Genomic DNA, 19,349 nt, shown 5'->3' on the forward strand with positions numbered 1-19,349 from the left:
CTCCTAGGAACTCTCGCAAGTTGAATCGTCATAGGCTACATAAATAAGTCAAAAGGTGCACATTCGGCCCACCCCCTGATTCGGCCCACGTTTCCCACCAAAACACTCACTTTTTAGAAGCCTACATCTCCACTAATTAAATACATGTATTAATAAGGATTTATTTAAGGCTACAGTTTTATATAATGTATATAGAAAAAAATCTATATACTAAATACATAATTATAAGAATAATATATATCTATATAAACCTAGCTATTAAGGATTATACCTTATTATTTATTACGGTTTGAGCTTTGCCCATTGTAATTAGTTAATGGGCTTTGGCCCTATAAGAATAGGCTTTAACGCGGGTATAGATGGGGAGTAAACCTTTTCCTTTGCACTTTAAATATAAACCCTATTTAAATACCTTATAGTAAACAACCTAAAGCTAGCTCATAATATATATTTAAAGTCTTCTTATATTATAGACCTATAATGCAACTATATAAAACCTAATATAGCGAAACTTAAAAAGAATAACGGTAATTTATTAAGCCCTTCTCTATTTAAAGAAACTCTTATCTTAGGAATACTTAATAACTTAGCTGGTAGAAATAAGGGTTAAGTTTGCAATAAATAGGGAGGCAATTAATGCTAAAGGGGCTTAATTCTTTTATATATTTAATTAGCTAAAAACTTTCTGTAATTAATTTTTACCCTATATTAATTTTATAAAGATATTTAAGGGGCAGCCGGAAAGCTTCTTAGAAAAGGTTTGCTTTGCGCTTAGGGACTCTTTTAAACAAAGGCATATTAAGCTTAGCTTAGTTACGTTATAATAGCATTATAAAGAGGAAATGGTAAAATTTCTTACTTAATTTAATTAATTAGCTTATATAATAAAGACTTAAAGTTAGCTAAATAAATATAAAATACTACTAATGGCTAACAGCTTAACCTTTATAATAAGAGCTTAGCTTAATTGCAAGGAATGGCTAAATATATTTAAGGCCTTTTGCTTTGCCTTACGGTAATATAAGAACGTTTTTAACGCTATAGCGGGAAAGGATAATACTTAACTTTAAAATAGTAAAGCAATGGATATTAATATTATAGCAATCTTAATAAGCAAAGTTAAGTATTTTATATATAGCTAACTTAGCCATTATAAGCATAATTACCCTAATCGTTGCAAAAAAATAAGAATATAGCTTTTATTAATTAAGATTAGCAAAGGAAAGGAGTTTATTTAAGGGGGCATAAAATTTTTTATAGGGTAGGGCTTAAAAGTAATATTAGCTTAGCGCCAACCTAAGCTTAAAGCAAATTAGCTATATATTAGCTAATTTAGCACTATAAAAATACTTAAAATCTAGGAAATTCCCGCTAATAAAGCAAATTGCTTATAATTAAGCGCTAATTAATTATGAATTATATAATAAATCCACGGGTTTTAAGGTTTTAAGTAAGGGAGTTTATATAAAAGGCTTACATTAAAAGATTATAAAAATGCTATTAATTTAGCTACTAGCTTATGCTTAAATAATTATCTTTTATTAGCTTGCTTTAATTAATATATTAAATTATAAGGACTAAGGCGTATTAATTATAAATAATGGGCTAAGCCTTTAGCATAATTAAGAGGCGCTAAGGTATAATTAAATAGCTAGGTAAAGAGCGATATTTAATTCATAATTAAATTATAGTGTTTTTTATTTTTTATTATATAGCTACCTTTTAAGGCCTGCCATAGGGATTTAAAGAAGAAGGATATATTACGGTTTGGGCTTTACCCATTGTAATTAGTTAGTGGGCTTTGGCCCTATAAGAATAGGCTTTAGCGCGAATGCAAACAGGGAATGAACCTTTTCCTTTATACTTTAAATATAAACCCCATTTAAACACCTTACGGCAGATAACCCAAGGCTAGCCCATAACATTATTTAATATTTCTTAATACTTTAAAAGTCTTTTTAAATGATTAAATAAATTACTTATATTTAAGGTATATTTTTATATTCATTTTAAATATATTATAAATATTTAAAATAAGTATAGCTATATTACCTTAAATTTCTATACTTTAATAAAAGTTTATATAAGGAAAACTATATTTTTTTTTTAAATTTAATAAACTTTATAAATTTATACCCTTATAAGATAGCGTTAACATATATAAAAAGATTATAAAAATGTTAATATCTTAAATTTTATTACTTTATATAATATAATATTATATATTATATATTTTATAACCTTTTTTAAAATAATTATTTATATATAAAAATAATATATATAACTTATAATGTGTTTTTATTTATATTTTAAATATTAAGATTTATTTAAACAATTAATTTTAAAGTTATATTTCTTATTTTTAATTAAATATGAGAATTTAAAGTATAAGGGCTTTATAAACTTATACCTTTTATATAGTAATACGTAAAATACTCGTAAAATCAGAAATTTGAAAATAAGGTTTAATATATATAAACTCTATGTAATTTTTATTTGAAATTTGTATATAATTAACTGGTTGAGTTAGATGGCTTTAAATATTGGTGTTTTTGGTGGGAAACGTGGGCCGAATCAGGGGGTGGACCGAATGTGGGCCGCTTGACTTACGTATCGTCCAGCACGTATCATTAACAATACCGTGTATCTTGAACTTGGTACCACACGCCATTGTCCTCGTTGGGAGGGCTTGTGGCTGGGTTCATCAATCCTGCAGAAATACTCTGATACAAGACCTGCCAAATCCGAGTGTGATTTCAAGATCTCAAAGCAAAGGACGAGAACGTCCAGCTCACCAAACGGTGGGCATCACAGGCTGCATCTTCAAGTGCCTTGTTCGCATTGTCCAAGGCTTTGCAGAGTTGAGAAATCTTTATACACGTGTTGATCTTCTTGAGTCTCGCGTGGATATCCACGGCCGTAAAATAGACTATGAAGTTGTCGGTATGCTAACACAATTAAGCAAGGAGACATTTTCAGCTCGAACGAGCCTTCAAACGTTGAGTGAGCATTACCACTTACGCAGTTCATATCACACCAGTGATAACGACGTACATCAGTTGAGAAACTTTCGTCCTTCACGAGAAACTACAAGCGCTTCAATGGATTTTCTTTCTTTCTCATTTACCCCCCACAACTTACCTGTGTTTCCCTGTTCCTGATACGCAGCATACTCTACCTGCTACTTGGCGCTTTGGTATGTGGTTGAGATTACAAGATATTACAGCCAAGCGTCTGGTTTCTATCCAATGATTTACTTTGAACTGCATATAATAATTTTCTGAATCAGCCTTTGATCCGCGGCATGCCTTGCAAAGTCTTTCCCTTATTCATGTAGACATGATCTATCTCCCAGTGAACTTTCTCTCGGCCCAACGCGCAGGCACATATACAGCAAGCGTGAACAGGAACGAAAGCTGGTTTCCAATATCCCCACTGTTATCCCCGATCCTGGCCGCCAGCACGCCCACATAGAAAGTCTCGCTCATTCCAACAACAGCACCCGCGATGCCCGCAGCGAATGCGAGGCCGCCGGCCCAGCCGAAAGGCAGGAGCCGCGGGTTGTTCCAGGCGTCGAGGTCGTAGCCCTGGAAGCCGCAGCGTAGCCCGCCGCGGTACAAGTAGTGCTCCGCGGCCAGCATGACGAAGAAGCTCGTGTTCCAGTACCCCAGGAGGGAGAGGAAATTCTGCAGGAAGGTGAGCAGCTGGTCTCGACCGACCAGCGCCAGGAGGATGATGGCGACGAACATGATGGACGTCCAGATGAAGCGGGGCACGACGCCCAGCGGCCGCGCGAACTGCTGCACCGACAGGCCGGCCGAGTACATGGCGATGGCCGTCATGGCGATGCCAGAGAAGGCGAGGATGACGAGGAGGAACTTGGCGAAGCCGACCGGGCGGACCATGGTCTGGATGAGGTAGCCGATGCCCGAGTCATAACTCTCCAGCCAGTCGGCCTTGTTGTTCAGGGCCGAGCCGCAGATGCAGCCGAGGATCATGCCGAGGCAGGTCGGGATGCTGTTGCCCAGCGTGGTGAGGAGGAAGACCTTCCACTTGCTCGTGTCGACGGGATATTCGACGTAGTAGTCGCTGACTATGGAGCACCACGACGCCGAGGAACCGTATAGCACGGCGAATAGCGTCAGAGCCGTCCCGGACAGCGTCGGCCCCGCGAGGGCGGGCGTCGCGAGGTCCGCCGACGCGCCCGCGTAGCCGTACATGATGAGGAAGGCCACGGCGAGCACGAGGCCGGCGAACTTCTCGTAGGTGAAGACGGCCTTGAGACCCACGAAGGAGACGACGAAGGCGCAGACGGCCGCGATGACGACGCCCAGCTCTGAGCCTAGCCGCCCGTCTGACACGGCCGCCAGGGCTTGCCCGCCTGTGATGCAGCCGACCGAGGACCATCCGATCTGCTCGACGACGTTGAGCGCCGCGATCAGCTTGCTCGGCCACCAACCTATTGAATACCTCGAGATAGACACCTGTCGAAGCCCAGTACCGGGCCCCATTGTTGCACACCAGCCCTATGTTACGTTTGCTATCAGTCAAACTGTGCTTTTTCCGCAGGTCTCCCTCTGAGAGCCCTATAGGATGTTTCTGACTTACAGTGACTGCGCTCCCAAGCAGGGTGCTGAATATTGTAATGGTGATAGTTCTGGATAAGTCTAAGCCCAGCTCCCACCCAAGAAACCCAGTCGCGAAACAGCTGAGGTTCATTGTTGCGGACATCCACATCTAAGATTTACTTAGTAGATATTTCATGGTTGGGATATTGAGAAGGTAATGAGTGTGGGTGGACGTATGTGCCTTATACATCTCGTAGTACCCGGCTATCTCACAAAGAATTGTATATTGCTACTGATTTTGCACAGAACGGCAGTGGCTTCGCATGGGAGTACTCACCAGGAACATCACGGCCTGGTTGCTCCACGACCCATACGCAGGGTCCCTGTCCTCGGGTCGCCGTCGCGATATGCCATGGGTCTCGACGCCGATCTCCCGGTCCAAGGCCTCCTCCCACCCGCGCAGCTTTGCCAGAACGCCCTTCTTGCTGGTATCCCGCATATATGGGGGTACCTCATCTTCCACGCTGGCCGAGGATTTATCGCTGGATCCGGCGACCAATTTGGGCTCGACTGGATATTTCTCTTCGTCTTGCATCTTGTCCGTGGGGGTACCCATTTGGTTGTGGACAGAAAGAAAGGATTCGTGCAAGACTGAAGGAGTAGATGGTGCCTCTGGCAGTGTGCGACCTTGGGGTAAGCTCCCCAGCTACACAGTCACGCAAAAAAGCCGTGAAGTACGAGGGCAAGAGGACTAGCTATCCGTAGGTCGGAATGGGAGGAGAGAAAGAACGAGCGAGTCTCTACAAACAAAAGACTCGGAACTATGGTGGAGGGAGGCATAGATCTGACTCTCGCGCTCCAACCTATACAGAAGCGAGTGAAGTCAAATTGCCCAGCATCGTATCAAAATGCGCCGATAACCCCCACCTCCCATGTCTACTTGCCTCCCTCCGCGCAAGAGGTGGCATCGCCATACCGCGCAAGAGGACGAACACCCAGACTCCTGGGCCGGGAGAGAGGGGGTTTGCCGGGGTATCGCCGGACGGGCCCGGGCCTAAAGACCAAATTGGGAGGTAAATGTCACGTAATATCGTGCGGACGCGAAGCTTAACTTGCTTATCTCCAGAGACTGGGGACGGGCAGCCAGACGAGCAGATTAGGAAGGGCCCCGAGACGGCCAGAATGGGTGGGAAGACAACGCGGGTGCTTGCCCATCGGCGATTCCGTCGAGAGCGACGTTGCGTCGTCCGATTGTAAGTCAATAGTGAACCACATGGCTTTGATTCCGGCAGCTGGACGCCGCGCTAGAACGTGGCTATCTGACGGCGCCTTGCACGCGTCTCAGATGAATGCCGGACAGGCCCACTTCATTAGGAGAGCGACGGTAGAATGGTAAGCAGAGCCAGATCTCTGCACCTTGATAGGGCTTGCCTGTTAAACGACACCAAGAATGGTTTGGTAGAATCAGGTGTGACCAGAGCAAACAATTTTTGCCGGGGCATTGGGAAGTAGGCAATGTGAGGAGATAGTGAAGCCACGGAGGTACCCGGCCACACTGATATCGATGGAGTAGGCATGATACCTACCAGCTCCTGCTTCAAGTTGCGCATGTACAAGTCTCATCGATTATATGCAGGAACACGATCGAGACCGACGGCACGGGCTGAAAGGTGTGCCAGCTCTGTTGTGGCGTGCACCTGATCGACAGGCCGGATGCACTGGCGGCGTCTGTCGTTTGCTCGCAAGAAGCCGTCGCGCAGCGCCCCGTCCCGAAGGTCTGGCCTTGGCGCCCAGGTGCCGGACGACCGATGACCAAGACGGGAGCTCACCGACCAAGAAGCTTGTGTTACACGTGCATGGCGTCTTAAGCAGCCGAGTTCTAATCGACGAGGTGGCAACGCCGATTATAAATCAGATGTAGGCCGTCTTACGTGGACTTGTTCCATCTTTTCAAGACGGCCACAGCAGTAATCAAAGTGACAAGGCAACGAGCACCGAATTGGGTCGGCCGTGAGGGAACCTATGTATCCCAACATGTTTCTGGACTTGAAGACCCCGAGATCTGACACCCTGCAGGGTTTTTAAAACTGACTGTGGGTCTCTCAAAGCCTAGATCCATCGTGAGTCAAGAAGCAGGAAGGGTCTCATGCCCGCTCGCGATGTCTGCGACCATCTAGCTCATGTGGCGATCTTTCGCTCTCTGTTTTGGATACATCTTTGCAATGCTGATGGATCACCGACCAGGCATGAGCGGCTTGTGATCTCCATGCTCGGTTGCAGATCAACAAGAAGTCACGAACTGAGTGTGGAAGTACACGACCGGGGATTACTCCCTTTTCTGTGTAGTCATGTTTTGCATCGCCTTCAGCCTCTTTGAGCACCGGCTGACGGCAGTTGGGTCACGGGCACCGATGAGCTTCGCACCCCCATGAAGGAAACAAGTCTGATACTTGACGGTCAGGCAAGCAATGTTGCCAACAAGCGATGGTGGCTCGCTCCGTATGATAGGTCTGCCCGCAACCGATCAAGTGAGCCTGGCGCACGCAATACCTTTTTGCCCTATCAGCTGGACAGCGCGGGCATAGGCATGCTTTGACCGGAAATAGTGAAATATCAAGGAGACAAGCAAGTGAAGGACGCCGACCCTCTCTGATGAACAACTGGGCACGGTTTTCAAGTCATCGTGGCGATCGAAGCCTTGCGGAGGTCCGCTGCAACGATGACCATATCCTGCTTTCGACTTGTGTCTGTGTGAGTATGACGAGCACATGCAGCCCTGACAGTCCACGGGAGATACTGAGAACGTTATGACAGTGCGTGTAAAGATGGTAGACTGGACCAAGGCATGGTAGGCTTTCACACATTTTCCCATATCAAATAGCCCGCGCAACATGTTCTCAAAATAGCAACCCACACCCACGAACTTGGTGGAAGAGTGATGAAGCCCCAAGTGAGGCCCTTGTCCTGTCTTTTTCGGGGGGGGGGGTACTGAGAAGCAACCGGCAGCCAACATGTTGACACTTGGGGTCCTTGTTTCCGACTTGTATAACGTCACATTTGGCGGCCCAGGCAAATAAAGACAAGGAGGAAACGGAAAGGCGCGGTGTAAATCGGACGCCGTGCTGGCGCATCGGGCTCTTGGGCTTGCCAGGTCCAAGCTGACCGCTGAGAAATGATGATGTTTGCCACCGACTCACAGACGATCTCAGACATTTGAGGTCGAAGACATCTCTGCAGCGGTCTGTAGGGCCTGGACCACTGGGCCGCTGTTCCCTGAGCTGCCCATCATGCCTGTCACAGAGGCGAAGCCCCCGATTCTGAGATGTGTTGTTTGTATACTCAAGATGCCAGGCCGGAGAGGGAAGTGCTGGTCATGCCAGCCGGGGTCCAGCAGGAATGGGGGTGGTGAGATTGCATGTCTCGGTGGCCCCCAGGAGGTGGCGCTGTGGGCAGAGCTCAAACCCCCACGCTCGGAAAAGGAGGCAGGCCTGGCAGGCTGGCAGGGAGGGGGAATGCAACGGCGGGTGAAGCTCAGCTCAGCTCATCCGCTCAGCTCAGTTCAGTTCAGGCTGCAGGCTGAGATGAGATGTTGGAGATCGGCGTGCTGGATTAAGCTCGTGGGCGCAGCAGCCCTTCCCCGGATTTCAGAGATCCTTCCTCCAGAGGTGAGAGGTGCGCGGCAGAGACGGGCCCCAAATAGACTGCCCTGCCTGCCCGGGACTGGCGGAGGCACAGTCCACGCGGCGTTGGAAGTGGGATGATACGCTGGACAGGCTGAGGGAAGGAGGCCCAAGGACGGGAGGCATTGAGTGGGACGATGAAGCTCCAACATGGCAGGCATGGCCAGTTCATCAAGCCAACTCAGACGGGCCTCTTTGGGGGAGACCAAGACCATGCCACAGGCCAGTAACCATGCACCCTCAGCGGGCGATTGGACCGAAATGGACCGAGAGGAGGACGACAAAGAGAAGCCCCGAGAGACTGAAAGTTGGCAAAGTTGGTCGCTCACCGACAGAAGTCTGAGGTCGCACCGGGCCAATATACCGGGTGAGATCCCAAGTGGCTGCCCCCTGAAGCTGCAACTCTCATTCGTGAGCACGGGAAAAGAAAGATTGAAAGAGGCATGAGGAATATCCGACGGGCCCCAGCCGGCCAGCCCCCAGCTGCCCGTCCCACGCTGAGGTCAAGGCATCAATCACACCGTCGACGGCTTGGATCCGATATGTAGGGGTGTAAGGGTGGGAAACAATGCGGGAGAAGCCACAGGGGTGTGGTCTGGAAGGAGTGGAACATGTCCCCCCAGAGGGCACCCCAGAACACACCCCAGAGCACACCTGCATACGGCGGCAGTAGGGCACTGCAGCGCGAGGAAAATTCCCCCAGTCCCCACACAAACCGCCCCCCACAAGTCTCACCTGCAGGCCGGCGGGACCCTGCAACCTCCACATTTTCCCTCGCATCTCTCGCAGGCTTGTCAGGGAAGGGAATTCCGGGGGTTACAGCAGCGGCTCCTGGCCACTCTTGTACCCCGGGCGCCCTGCAAGCCCCAGAAACGGAAATCAGAGTTGCGCCCAGACCTGCCAATGCTCACGAACATCAACTATCACGGCTGTGGTGTAAGGGGGGACGGGCGAATTTTGTGCTCGAGTGCATTGGCTCATCACAGGGCTGGAAGGTGTAATTTTAAAGGGAAGACAGACACACACACACACCCCCCCTCTGCACACGCCAATAATAATAAACAGGGCGGTCGATCGGAATGCCGGCCTGGTGTTGCCATGGGCAGGCATCGTGGGCATTTTTTTCTGCCCCAAGGTTCGTCCCAGACTGCAAGGTGCTGCCAGTGCCGCGTGGAAGATCCGGCCCATTCCCCGGAGGCAACTGGAGTCCAATACACGTTTTACGCGGCAGGTTACAGACAGACATGTTCCCTACACCGAGTCGACGCATCGGAACAAAAAGGAACAAAACAAATATACCTGAGGTGAGTGCAGGGCTGAATTTGGGGGCAGAGAAATACAAGTACATATGAAGTCACATTTGCATTCGGAAAGGAAGGGGGGCAAGATGCAATGTGCAAAAGATAGAAACAGAACATCAGGATAGGCAGGGTGGGGGGAGGGCGAGAAAGGAGGCTCAGAGACCCGATCCGTGGGCCACGCTCCTTTCCTCCCCCTTCGCACCCAAATCGCTCCTTCACTCCCTCGCCCAGGTCGGTCATACCAACTGCCCATCATCACATCGGTCTGTGAACAGCACTGCTGTACCGTGCATAATACAGCACAGTAGCAATGATATGCCCAACGGATTTTCTGTCCTGGCCCTGGACCACACCGAAACAGTTCCCCAGGTCTCAGGCACCCTTGCCGTGACCCGAGGCCTGGAATTCCAAAGCTGAGGGCGGCACAAACCAGAGAATCTCCGAGCAAGCCCGGGCGCGCGCAGGATTTCACACCTAGGCTTGGTATCCTTACGACTCCCCTTGCCTCCTGAACCACTTCTCAAGGACCAGATGTGTGGGCTGGGGGGTGGCATGTACTTTTAGTCCACCTGGGTGGTACGTATGTAGCAAGAGGTCGTCGATTGCTTCACCGGGCACCGAGGGATGCCAGTCTCACCACCTGGCAGCAAGTCAGTCTCCCGACCCTGTCGTGTCCACCATTTTTGGGGGGTCGAGGACACAAAAGTCGCTAGTTGACTGTTCTCCACCCAAAGCGGCGATACACCTTCCACTCGGTAGTTCTGTGCGATGTTATTGTGGAACAGTCTCATGCTCGCGGGTTCCAGGCTCTCTCGACAGCATTCCATGCATGGACTGGACATGGACTGGACATGGACTGGACATGGACTGGACCAACGGCGCCAACCCGTCACCTCCTGAGGCAGACAGACAGAACTGCACACAGGAAAAAGACGGTACGTGTGTGAGACCTCCCCCCACACTTCGACAGCGCAGCCTGCCACCTGTCCCTTGTCTTCCTCCGCTGCTGTTTCTGGTGAATCCTTGAATAGAACCTGCTCCTATCGTAGTAAAGCGAGGGGGGGAGGGTGGTGAAGGCCCGACGTGGTGGTACCACTCGACCACTTGGTGCAAGGCGAGGTACCTGAGGTACCGACTGGGGTCGCCGCGGACCAACACCGTACCATCCCCCACACCTAAGCACCAACGAGTTGTTGGGTAGCCGAAAGCAGTGACAACGTGCTGCTGCGGGTACGCAGACGCTACCTGGTCGTTCACTTCCGGCACCATAACACCAAAGGCGCACCTACACACCTTGCAGTCAGTGGCTGCCGTATTTATTTAATCCTCACCCCGTCCCTTCCCTCACCGTCCTCCCGCTTCCCCAGATTCCGGTTTTCTTCCAAACCTTCCTGGCCACGTCAAGATCAGGTCTTCAAGACAAAGACAAACGGTCGCATCCTGTCAGACATCAGAACCAACCTGCAGTCACCCACACCACACACACGCCAAACACATACCATCAATCAATCACTCACTCACTCACCATCGACTGTAAGTAGCGACTCACCCATCGCCCCTTGTGTGATACATATATAAAAGCTGAGGCTGACTTCTTCCCTCAAAGAAACCCAACCCCACCACACCATCTCAACGTCAGATCCAGACCCGTGAAAACAACAAAGCCAGAGTCAAGATGCCCAACCACATCGCCTCGCCGCTTGCCGTCTCGCCCTCGCGCGAGCGGCTCCAGCTCATTACCTCCCAAGACTTCGCCAGCCTCACCAAGACCCTCTCCTCCAAGGACCCTCCAGTCGTCGCCCACCCCTAGCTACGACTACTCGCCGCGCGAGTGGGACGTCCCCGCCCCTCCGCCGCCGAGCCCCGTCAGCTTCCGCCACGAGAAGCCTAGCTCCCGCCGCTAATGGGCTGCCGTCTGCTCTCCATGGGCAATAGACAAGGAGTTTCACCGTGGGACTTTCACCCCTTACTTGCACAAAGTTTTTTTTAATTCATTCGGATGGGAGTTCTCGGTTCATTTCATCGCGCGGCACGAAGACGAGGAGCAGCAGCAGCAGCATTCATGCCAGGGTTTACTTCATTTGGTCTTCTTCATTTTCCTCCCCGAGGGGTTTTCGGCGTAATGCGGCATGGGCGGAAAAGGGATTGGCGAATTCGACGGACTGTACTTTTATTATGAGAAGACAAAAAGGAGCGGGGCATTCATTCGCGGATTTTCCTTCAAAGGAGGGTTGACGATCAGGGATACGGTCACGGTCCAGAGAGAGAGAAAAGGGGAGGAGGGTCTTGCCACGGGTTTCCTGTTCCTCTTCACGGAGCAGCCAAAACATCACTTGCACAATGTGAGGGCAGACCGTGGCGGCATTGGCGGTAGGCTCTCGAGGAGTGCCTGTCATCATAGACCATAGACAGCAGAAGCCGAACGACGAGGCGTTGAGCTTATGACGGGACGGTCGGGTCCCCGTTGATACGAAAATGGAAAAGATGTTCCAGAACCATTACACCGGGTCCTATGTGGAGCCCCGTGGGGCCGGAGTGGCCTGCTTTCCCCACGGATGTGATGCATGATCCACGGAAGTTCTTTGCTGGCAAGACGAGTGTTTGCCTTGTCCCCTCGTGTCCCTTCCCTGGTCGTGAGGTCGGTGACACGGATGCTGCGGTACTCAGTGGCCCCAGCAGCAGCGTGCACAGCCGAGTGGTGGGGAGATGCCGGGTTGCGGAAACCCGGTTGTGTGCCTGCGTGGGTAGGTCAGGGAATCTGGTGTCGTACGCACGTATGACTTTGCAGCAGGACCAGGCCCGGCCTCGCCCTCCGGCCGAGAGTAGCTCACTGCGCGGCGCAACCGCCCGAGGTGCGGAATTATCAGGGATGGGCTCTCCCTGTGGCGGGCTCGTGTCTCTTCCTTCTCCCGAGGTCTACGTAGATACCGAGCATCCGGCGTTGGACCGAACGTCGTGCGAGCGTGGATGATGTGTCGGGTGCTACGACATGACCCGGCTTTTAAGAGTCTCCATACAGTAGTGTAGGCAGGCACATGCGTCGGCGGAAGGGACGTGGGCAGACACATGTAAATGTCTACCAAGAATTAGACTCCTGCCACGCAGTAGGGTGCCATCCAAGTACACCTCTCGGCTGCGGGCGAAACGTTGGAGATGGTAGCCCTGAGAGACAATGGAATCCTCCTTCCCACAGACTCCAGATCATCGTATTGTGTGAAGGTGTTCCGAGTATTGAGTCCATTGCGGATCTCCATTGACCATGGATCATGACAAGGTTTTGGTTGTGTTGGTTTACTCCGTAGACCCTGTTGCGGCCTGTGATCGCTGACGGGCCGAGGCGGGTGTGCAGGCAGTGCCCACTGAATGCTATCCCAGCTCAGAGGACGATTAGGAGAGTTGGCGCGGCGGAGCGCGAAAATAGTAGTCTGAGACTGAGTTTATTTTCAATTTACCCAAACGCGGTGGTGTCGCGTCTGATGCGAGCTTCGGACGCGTCGGGCCCACCTGCAGAGCAACTAGCCGCCTCAAAATACCTAGGCGAGCTCCAATGGATTGCTGCTGCTGTAACTCTTGGTTGTTGACTTTGCACCTTCACCAGCTGCCTGTTCGAATTGTTTGCGGCTTCCCATTGACGGGTTCATCACCACATTACTTCACCTCACTATCATCACAACTCTCATCTGCACTTGCCTTTTCCATCCTCTTGTGTGTGGAAACTACAACAACCCGTAATCAAAATGCCAGGAGCAACTTCCGGAAGACCTCGAGTTCGCCCTCGCAAGGCAGCCGCGCCCGCGGAAATAGCCACCATTGGCACCTTCACCCGCGTGTCCAAGCATGCAGCACCCATCGGGAAAGAGGTCAGCGACAAGAAGATCGTCCAGACCGTCGAGATCAGCCAGAGCATGCCGGCCACCCCTTCCACGCGCAAGAGGAAGGCAGCCCGTTCTCCCGAGCCTGAGGAAACCGCGACATCGCGCGCTCAGCGCCAGATCCTGAACATCACCAACAAATCGGCAAAGAAAGCCCGTCACCAAGCACCAGAGCCCGTCCCTCGACCGAGCATACAAGAGCAGATCCCATCGACCCCGCGCCGCAACAACAAGAAGCGCGCCTTGTCGCCCGAGATCGAGTCCCCTCGCACCAAGGAGGCCGGCAACCTCTTCAAGCGCCTGCGCATCCAGGCTTCACCATCCGCAACCGTCCCTCGGCTGTCCTCGCCCTTGATCACCCAGGCTAGCACGCCCGCGACGTCCGTTGTCCCAGACACGGAAGAGGAGAAGAGCGACGATGAGTCCGCCGCCACCACGCCCGAGCCTGAGCAAGCCCTCCCACAGGAGCTCCTCGACATCGTCTCCCTCTACACGGCCTTCCTCAAGACCATCGTGGTGCACTACGCGCACAACGGCACCGACACGCCCGTCGACCTCCGCCAGATCAGCCAGCCTGTCAGCCTGGCGTGGGGCAAGAGGCGCATTTCCCTGGCGGATATTCGCCGGTGCGTCGGCATCATGGACGTCGAGTCTAGCACTGTCAGGTCGCCTTTCTACCTGGTCGACTACGGAAATAAGAAGATCTGCATCGAGCTACGGGACGGACATCACGGGCGGCCGCTGGACGAGGGGAGCCTGGTGCGCGTGTTTGAGAACAACCTGCGGACGGTCTGGACGAAGCTCAGAGACTCGGCGGAGGCTGACATGAACAAATTTGTCCTGGGCCTACCCAAAAGCCCTGTCACGAGCTGCGAGGCCCTGACCAAAGCTTCCTCCATACTGGCCAAGGGACAGCGCAACATGCAGGAGCTGAAGGCCGGCATCGCGGCTAGGAAGGAGGAGAAGGAGGCTAGCAAGACGCCTGCCGTTCTGCAGTCCACTGAGGGCGAGGGCACGTCTGCCGCCCCGCAGCTGTCTCTCATCGACCGGCTCCGCCTCAAGGAATCTCAACTCGCTCAGCTCGCGGCTACGGGGCCCTCCGCTGCCGAGCTCGAGCGCCGCGCCGCACTGCAGCGAGCCGACGACGTCGCAGCCGTGGTTGCCATGCTTGCCAAGGCATCGGGCGGCTCAGGCATGGGCGGGCGGGTGTCCTTTAGGATGGTGACGCTGCTGCAGAAGCTGAAGGACTCGCTGAGGCTGCCCATCTCGAAGGAGGAAGGCGCGGCTTGCATCCGGCTCCTTGCGAGCGAGGTGGCGCCTGAGTGGCTGAAGATTGTTGTCATCGCCGGCAAGGAGAACGTCGTGGTGCAGATGGGACGGACGCCGAGCTCTGGGGAGGTGGTGGAGAGGGTTAAGATGTTGTCTGGTTGAGAATGGTATCCGCCATGGTGCGGTTGGGTCTGGAGTACTGGCCCGTATGCTAAAGTGACTGTTGTCCCTTGTCAGAGAAGGGATTGCATTTGCTAGGCATTGCTTTGGCCTGTCATGGTGGGCGTTTGCGTGGTTCTTACTTCACGGAAGCATCAGGAGTCGGCCGTGTTTGTTGGTCGAAGTCAGCATTGTTATGAGGATTTGCTATCATTGCAGGGAGTTTGCTGTTGGATATATAAACATGGTCGCTCGTTGGAAATTGGCAAGGAAGGAGAGCCACTGCAAATACTCGAAGAAGACACGGAATTGATGTCAATCAAATTCTATTCCCAGACTCTATGGACGACTCTAAATGTGTCACTCTTGGATAAGAAATTGGGGAGGCCTTCAATCATCACTTTGCAAGGACGGGGCGCGACCTTGTCCTCGGTCGATGACCCAACGCCCCTCTGGCCGGCCCCCAAATGAGAGGCAACCGACCAACTCCCATTTTTGCCCATCAACAGGAAGACGTGGCAATCTTTGGCCGACCGGCCAGACGGCCCAGAAACCGACCCTGAACAGTGGCACTCTTCATCTCCCATTGCTTGAAAACCTTGTTATTCAGCGCTGCCCTTTGTTTTTGGTTGAGGTTTTTATGTTTTCTTCTCTATCCCCCGCATGCAGTAGGCACCCGTCAGCAGCCGGTTTATTTCTTGGCGGCGTCCTTCTTGGGGAACTTGGGCTGGCCGATGTCGTTGCCGCGCAGCTTGACGTTGAGCACGCGCTCGAGGTTACCGAGGACCTTCTGGTCCGGGGTGGCGGTGCCGCGCTCGAAGTCGGCGACGACGGTGGGCGTCGTGTTGCACTTTGTGGCGAGCTCCTTCTGCGTCATGGTCGGGGTCTGGGCGTTGCGCGCCGCCTTGATGGCCTCGGCCACCTTGGGCCCCACCGTCTTGGGCTTGACGATGTCGTCGCTGCGGTCCACCTTTGTCAGGCGCTGGCCCTCGCCGCCTGACTTGCCCTGTTGGTTGGGGGAGAACGCATGTTAGAGATCCTCATGTTGTTCTTCTTCGTTGGGGGCTTATGACGATGGGGATGAGGGCCTGAGGAGTAACTTACTGCGTTGCCGATGGCGTACTTCTTCTCGCTCCCGATGACGGCACCGCTGCGCATGGCGGCGTTAAGAGCGCTCTTCCCCTTGACGACGGTCTCGCGCTCGCCGGCGCCGCCGCGGACGGACTTGCCGATCTTGGTGACTTGGTCCCAGTCAGACATCTTGACGGTTGTGATGTTGTTGTTGTAGTCGTTGATTGACTGAGGTGAACTGTCGCGTGTTCTCGACGCTGCCTGGTCGGGTTTGGCGGGGTTATGATATCAGACAGGCGATTGGGCGTGGTCGGGCACAAAGTATTTGCCGAGAGGGTCAGGAGTGGGCTCGAGGAGGGTTTGCTGATGTTGATGGGTCTCGCGGGGTGGAAAGAGGATGAGTGTTAACGACGTTGTGAGGTTACTATGGGTAGTGCGGCTCATTTGTGGTAAAGTGAAGGGGTGAAGTTAAATATTTGGCAAGTGGAAAGTGACGGATGACGGTCGAATCGGTGGTCATTTCCGGCGTAGCAGTCAGCCGGCGACTGGGAAGGGACAGTGTTGGCCTCTCAGCCCTTTTAGGCCAGCAACCAACTGCTCCAGAGGACAGGGGGCGGATGCCGGGGGCGCAGTGCTTGGTCACTAACGGCAAATGGCCCTGCGGCCCGCCTCCGGATGTTAGCATATAAGCGGTGAGTGGGTCTTCAGCCCGGCGCGGCTGTGTGCATCTACTTAGGCACCTTCGGATTATTTTGCCCAGCTGTGAGCGCCTGGAAGTTCTCCGTACGAGGCATTGCCGTGGAATGTGAGATAATTTCCCCTATCCTAAGTGATCGCATGGCATGCGGCCTAGCTAGCTGCCTAGTATTTATGAGGCCGCTCACGATTAGCCCGCCTAGTAAAGACATCGACCGCAATGGTGACCGGCAAGACCGTTCTAGGTACCATAGGTACGTACCTAGTATGGTCATTGTGAGGCAGGGGCCCTGCAAGCAGACATCGGCCGAGTCTCAGCAGCTCGGAGCTGCCGGTTTGTTGACGAAAGTCAGCGTGTAATTCATCGCTGAGACTACCACACTTCCGAGACTATCACGGACTTCCCGCAGGCAAGCTTTTTCCAGCCCAAGTCTCGCTTTCTGTGCACTCCTGATTCTGCGATCGAGCTCGATGCGTTGATCAATCTACTGGTGTCTTCCCCGTCTCGCGACCTTCCTCTCGCCTGGACATGAGTCGCGGTATTGGTGGGTGGCTGTCGTGTGCCACCGCCGGCACCCTGATCCGCGGCCTCGGCTTCAACTCACGACGTACCAAACAGCTACTGTTCACGCTCTTCGTTGCACTCAAGTGGTTGCCGGATCACTCCCAGGCTTTGGTCCTTAGTTGGTGTTGGACTGCCATACAGTATGCATTGAGCACGCTCGTCATCTTCCAAGTGGCCCGGTGCCTACTTGCTACGAGCAGTACTGCGAAATGGACGGGCCATGGGAGAGTCCTGCTGTTCCCCAGTAAAACGACTCACTCGAGATTTTTCCCAAAGAAGCATTCCTTTGACTACTCTTATCTCGTCGTTGGCATTCCCGTTGGCTGGGAAGGGGTCTGTGGAGGAATAGTCTCACTGTCTTCCTCAGAGCAGCCATGGTTTTCCAGACTCAGGAGAGGCTGGTTTCATGTTGATCCCGCAGATTATCTGCACCGGGGTGACAGGCAACTAGGCTTGCGAGGCAAGTTGGATGTCTACTTGAGATCGCAAGTAGGTGCTCCCGATGATGAACCAGACCACCTAGCCGGATTCCGACTGACATGATCCATCAGAGGGCCGACCCGGCGGCTTATCCTCATGCGTACCTAGTTACGGCAGCCAGATTCCTGGGATATCATTTCAACCCAGCATCCTTCTGGTATCTTTACTCGGACGATATGTCACTGGCTGCATTGGTTGTCGAGGTCAACAACACCTTTGACGAGCGGCGCATGTACTTTCTGACGCCAACAGAAGCGGAACATGGCGGTCGAATCGAAGACTCGCAAGGCGCTGCTCGTGCAGATGCCAACGGATCGAGCACACCTGCGGTGTTCAAGCAGGAGTGGCCGAAGGACTTCCACGTGTCGCCTTTCAACTCACGAAAAGGCTCCTACAGCCTCCAGGCATTTGACCCGCTGAAGTCCGTGGCGGAAGGCCGAGAATGGCTCGATACCACCATAACTTTGAAGTCGTCCAAGGGACACGGCAAGATCGTTGCACGGCTTGTCTCAACTGGCCAGCCGATCGATCCCTCGAACATGACCATCGCACAGAAATGGCACTTCCTGCTGTCGTGGTGGTGGGTGGGATTTGTCACCTTTCCCAGGATCGTGAAGGAAGCCGCGAGTCTCTGGTTCAAGAGGAAGCTCCACGTGTGGTATAGACCTGAGCCCCTGAAGGAAAGCATGGGACGCAATGCGGACTCCGCCGAACGGAAACTAGAACTTATGTTCAGGAAATACCTACGGAGCCTTGTTGAGCAGTGTCAGGCTCCCATCGCTCTGAAGTATGTCCCATGCGGACTGGCCGACTCTGGCAGGGAGCTGATGTTGTCGCCTGCCGCCAAAGACAAACATGACGCAGATGTTGACGAAATGGAGTTCAAAGTCTTGACGCCAGTTTTCTACACAAGATTTGTGTTCTACGCGCACGACCTTGAGGCGCTCTTCTCCGAACTGCGCGAAAGCTGCACAATCTGGGTCTCACGCCCAGACCTCCTCCCAAAGATACTATTCAAGAAGCCTGCACCAGTGCTGGAGGCGAGGAACCCCATGGATTTTGTCTATTACGAGGCCATTAGGTATATGCGTCGACGACCGGACGCAATTGTGCGACCACTGACATCTAGCCAACCCCTGCAACAAGCCTCGCCAACTACTGCGGTGGATATCCGCGATTTCCGGATCTCGTCTATGGACGCCTTTATGCTACAGCAAGAGGATGCGGACATGCGCAAGCGGTACAGCAGTCTGGTTTTCAAAATACTCGTGGCCGACAGACTGGCCTTCGGAAATCTCCTGCTTGTTGACACGGCTCTGATCGTGCTAAGGACGTGGCTGGCCTGGACCGTGACCTTTGCGTGTGAGGGCAAGACACGCATGTTTGGGCTCGCCGCGGCCCTGTGGGCCTGTGGGTATGAATAGGCGAGGTGACGCACAACTCGCAGAGCCCTACTATTGAACCGGGGATGCACAGAGTGCCCCCACGAATCCCGACTACCTCTTTGCCTCTGCTAGATGCTGCGTGCATGTCATGTTGCACAACTAAGATCGCCAAAAGCTGCCTGTGCGATCTTCACTCGAGTGCCGAGCTTGCGCAGTGTCTCAATAAGCAGCGCTTTGTATTCGAACGCACCTGCTCCGTTCGACAAACTACGAACCGTGAAGACACCGGTCAAGACAGCCTCA

At 52.4% G+C, this 19,349-nt stretch overlaps 5 protein-coding genes across 5 annotated transcripts; 3 read left to right on the top strand and 2 right to left on the bottom strand.

Moving 5' to 3' along the window:
- Window positions 1–3,344: 3,344 nt before the first annotated feature.
- INS49_012625 (uncharacterized protein) lies at window positions 3,345–5,184 on the bottom strand (the record flags this gene model as incomplete). Its single annotated transcript, XM_043173328.1, has 3 exons — window positions 3,345–4,526; window positions 4,609–4,737; window positions 4,906–5,184. 3 exons carry the CDS (start codon window positions 5,182–5,184, stop codon window positions 3,345–3,347), a joined length of 1,590 nt encoding a protein of 529 aa, XP_043022625.1.
- Window positions 5,185–11,224: 6,040 nt separating this feature from the next.
- Window positions 11,225–11,453, top strand: INS49_012626 (uncharacterized protein; the record flags this gene model as incomplete). The annotated part of the gene is made up of 2 exons (XM_043173329.1): window positions 11,225–11,344; window positions 11,382–11,453. 2 exons carry the CDS (start codon window positions 11,225–11,227, stop codon window positions 11,451–11,453), a joined length of 192 nt encoding a protein of 63 aa, XP_043022626.1.
- A 1,833-nt stretch (window positions 11,454–13,286) lies between these two features.
- INS49_012627 (uncharacterized protein) lies at window positions 13,287–14,852 on the top strand (the record flags this gene model as incomplete). The annotated part of the gene is made up of 1 exon (XM_043173330.1): window positions 13,287–14,852. One exon carries the CDS (start codon window positions 13,287–13,289, stop codon window positions 14,850–14,852), a length of 1,566 nt encoding a protein of 521 aa, XP_043022627.1.
- A 688-nt stretch (window positions 14,853–15,540) lies between these two features.
- INS49_012628 (uncharacterized protein) lies at window positions 15,541–16,109 on the bottom strand (the record flags this gene model as incomplete). The annotated part of the gene is made up of 2 exons (XM_043173331.1): window positions 15,541–15,855; window positions 15,954–16,109. 2 exons carry the CDS (start codon window positions 16,107–16,109, stop codon window positions 15,541–15,543), a joined length of 471 nt encoding a protein of 156 aa, XP_043022628.1.
- A 1,036-nt stretch (window positions 16,110–17,145) lies between these two features.
- Window positions 17,146–19,085, top strand: INS49_012629 (uncharacterized protein; the record flags this gene model as incomplete). The annotated part of the gene is made up of 2 exons (XM_043173332.1): window positions 17,146–17,670; window positions 17,733–19,085. The coding sequence occupies 2 exons, from the start codon at window positions 17,146–17,148 to the stop codon at window positions 19,083–19,085; spliced, it is 1,878 nt and encodes a 625-aa protein (XP_043022629.1).
- Between the last annotated feature and the right edge of the window lie 264 nt (window positions 19,086–19,349).

Source organism: Diaporthe citri, assembly GCF_014595645.1.
Source record: "Diaporthe citri strain NFHF-8-4 chromosome Unknown scaffold_6, whole genome shotgun sequence".
In the NCBI taxonomy this organism is placed as follows: domain Eukaryota; kingdom Fungi; phylum Ascomycota; class Sordariomycetes; order Diaporthales; family Diaporthaceae; genus Diaporthe; species Diaporthe citri.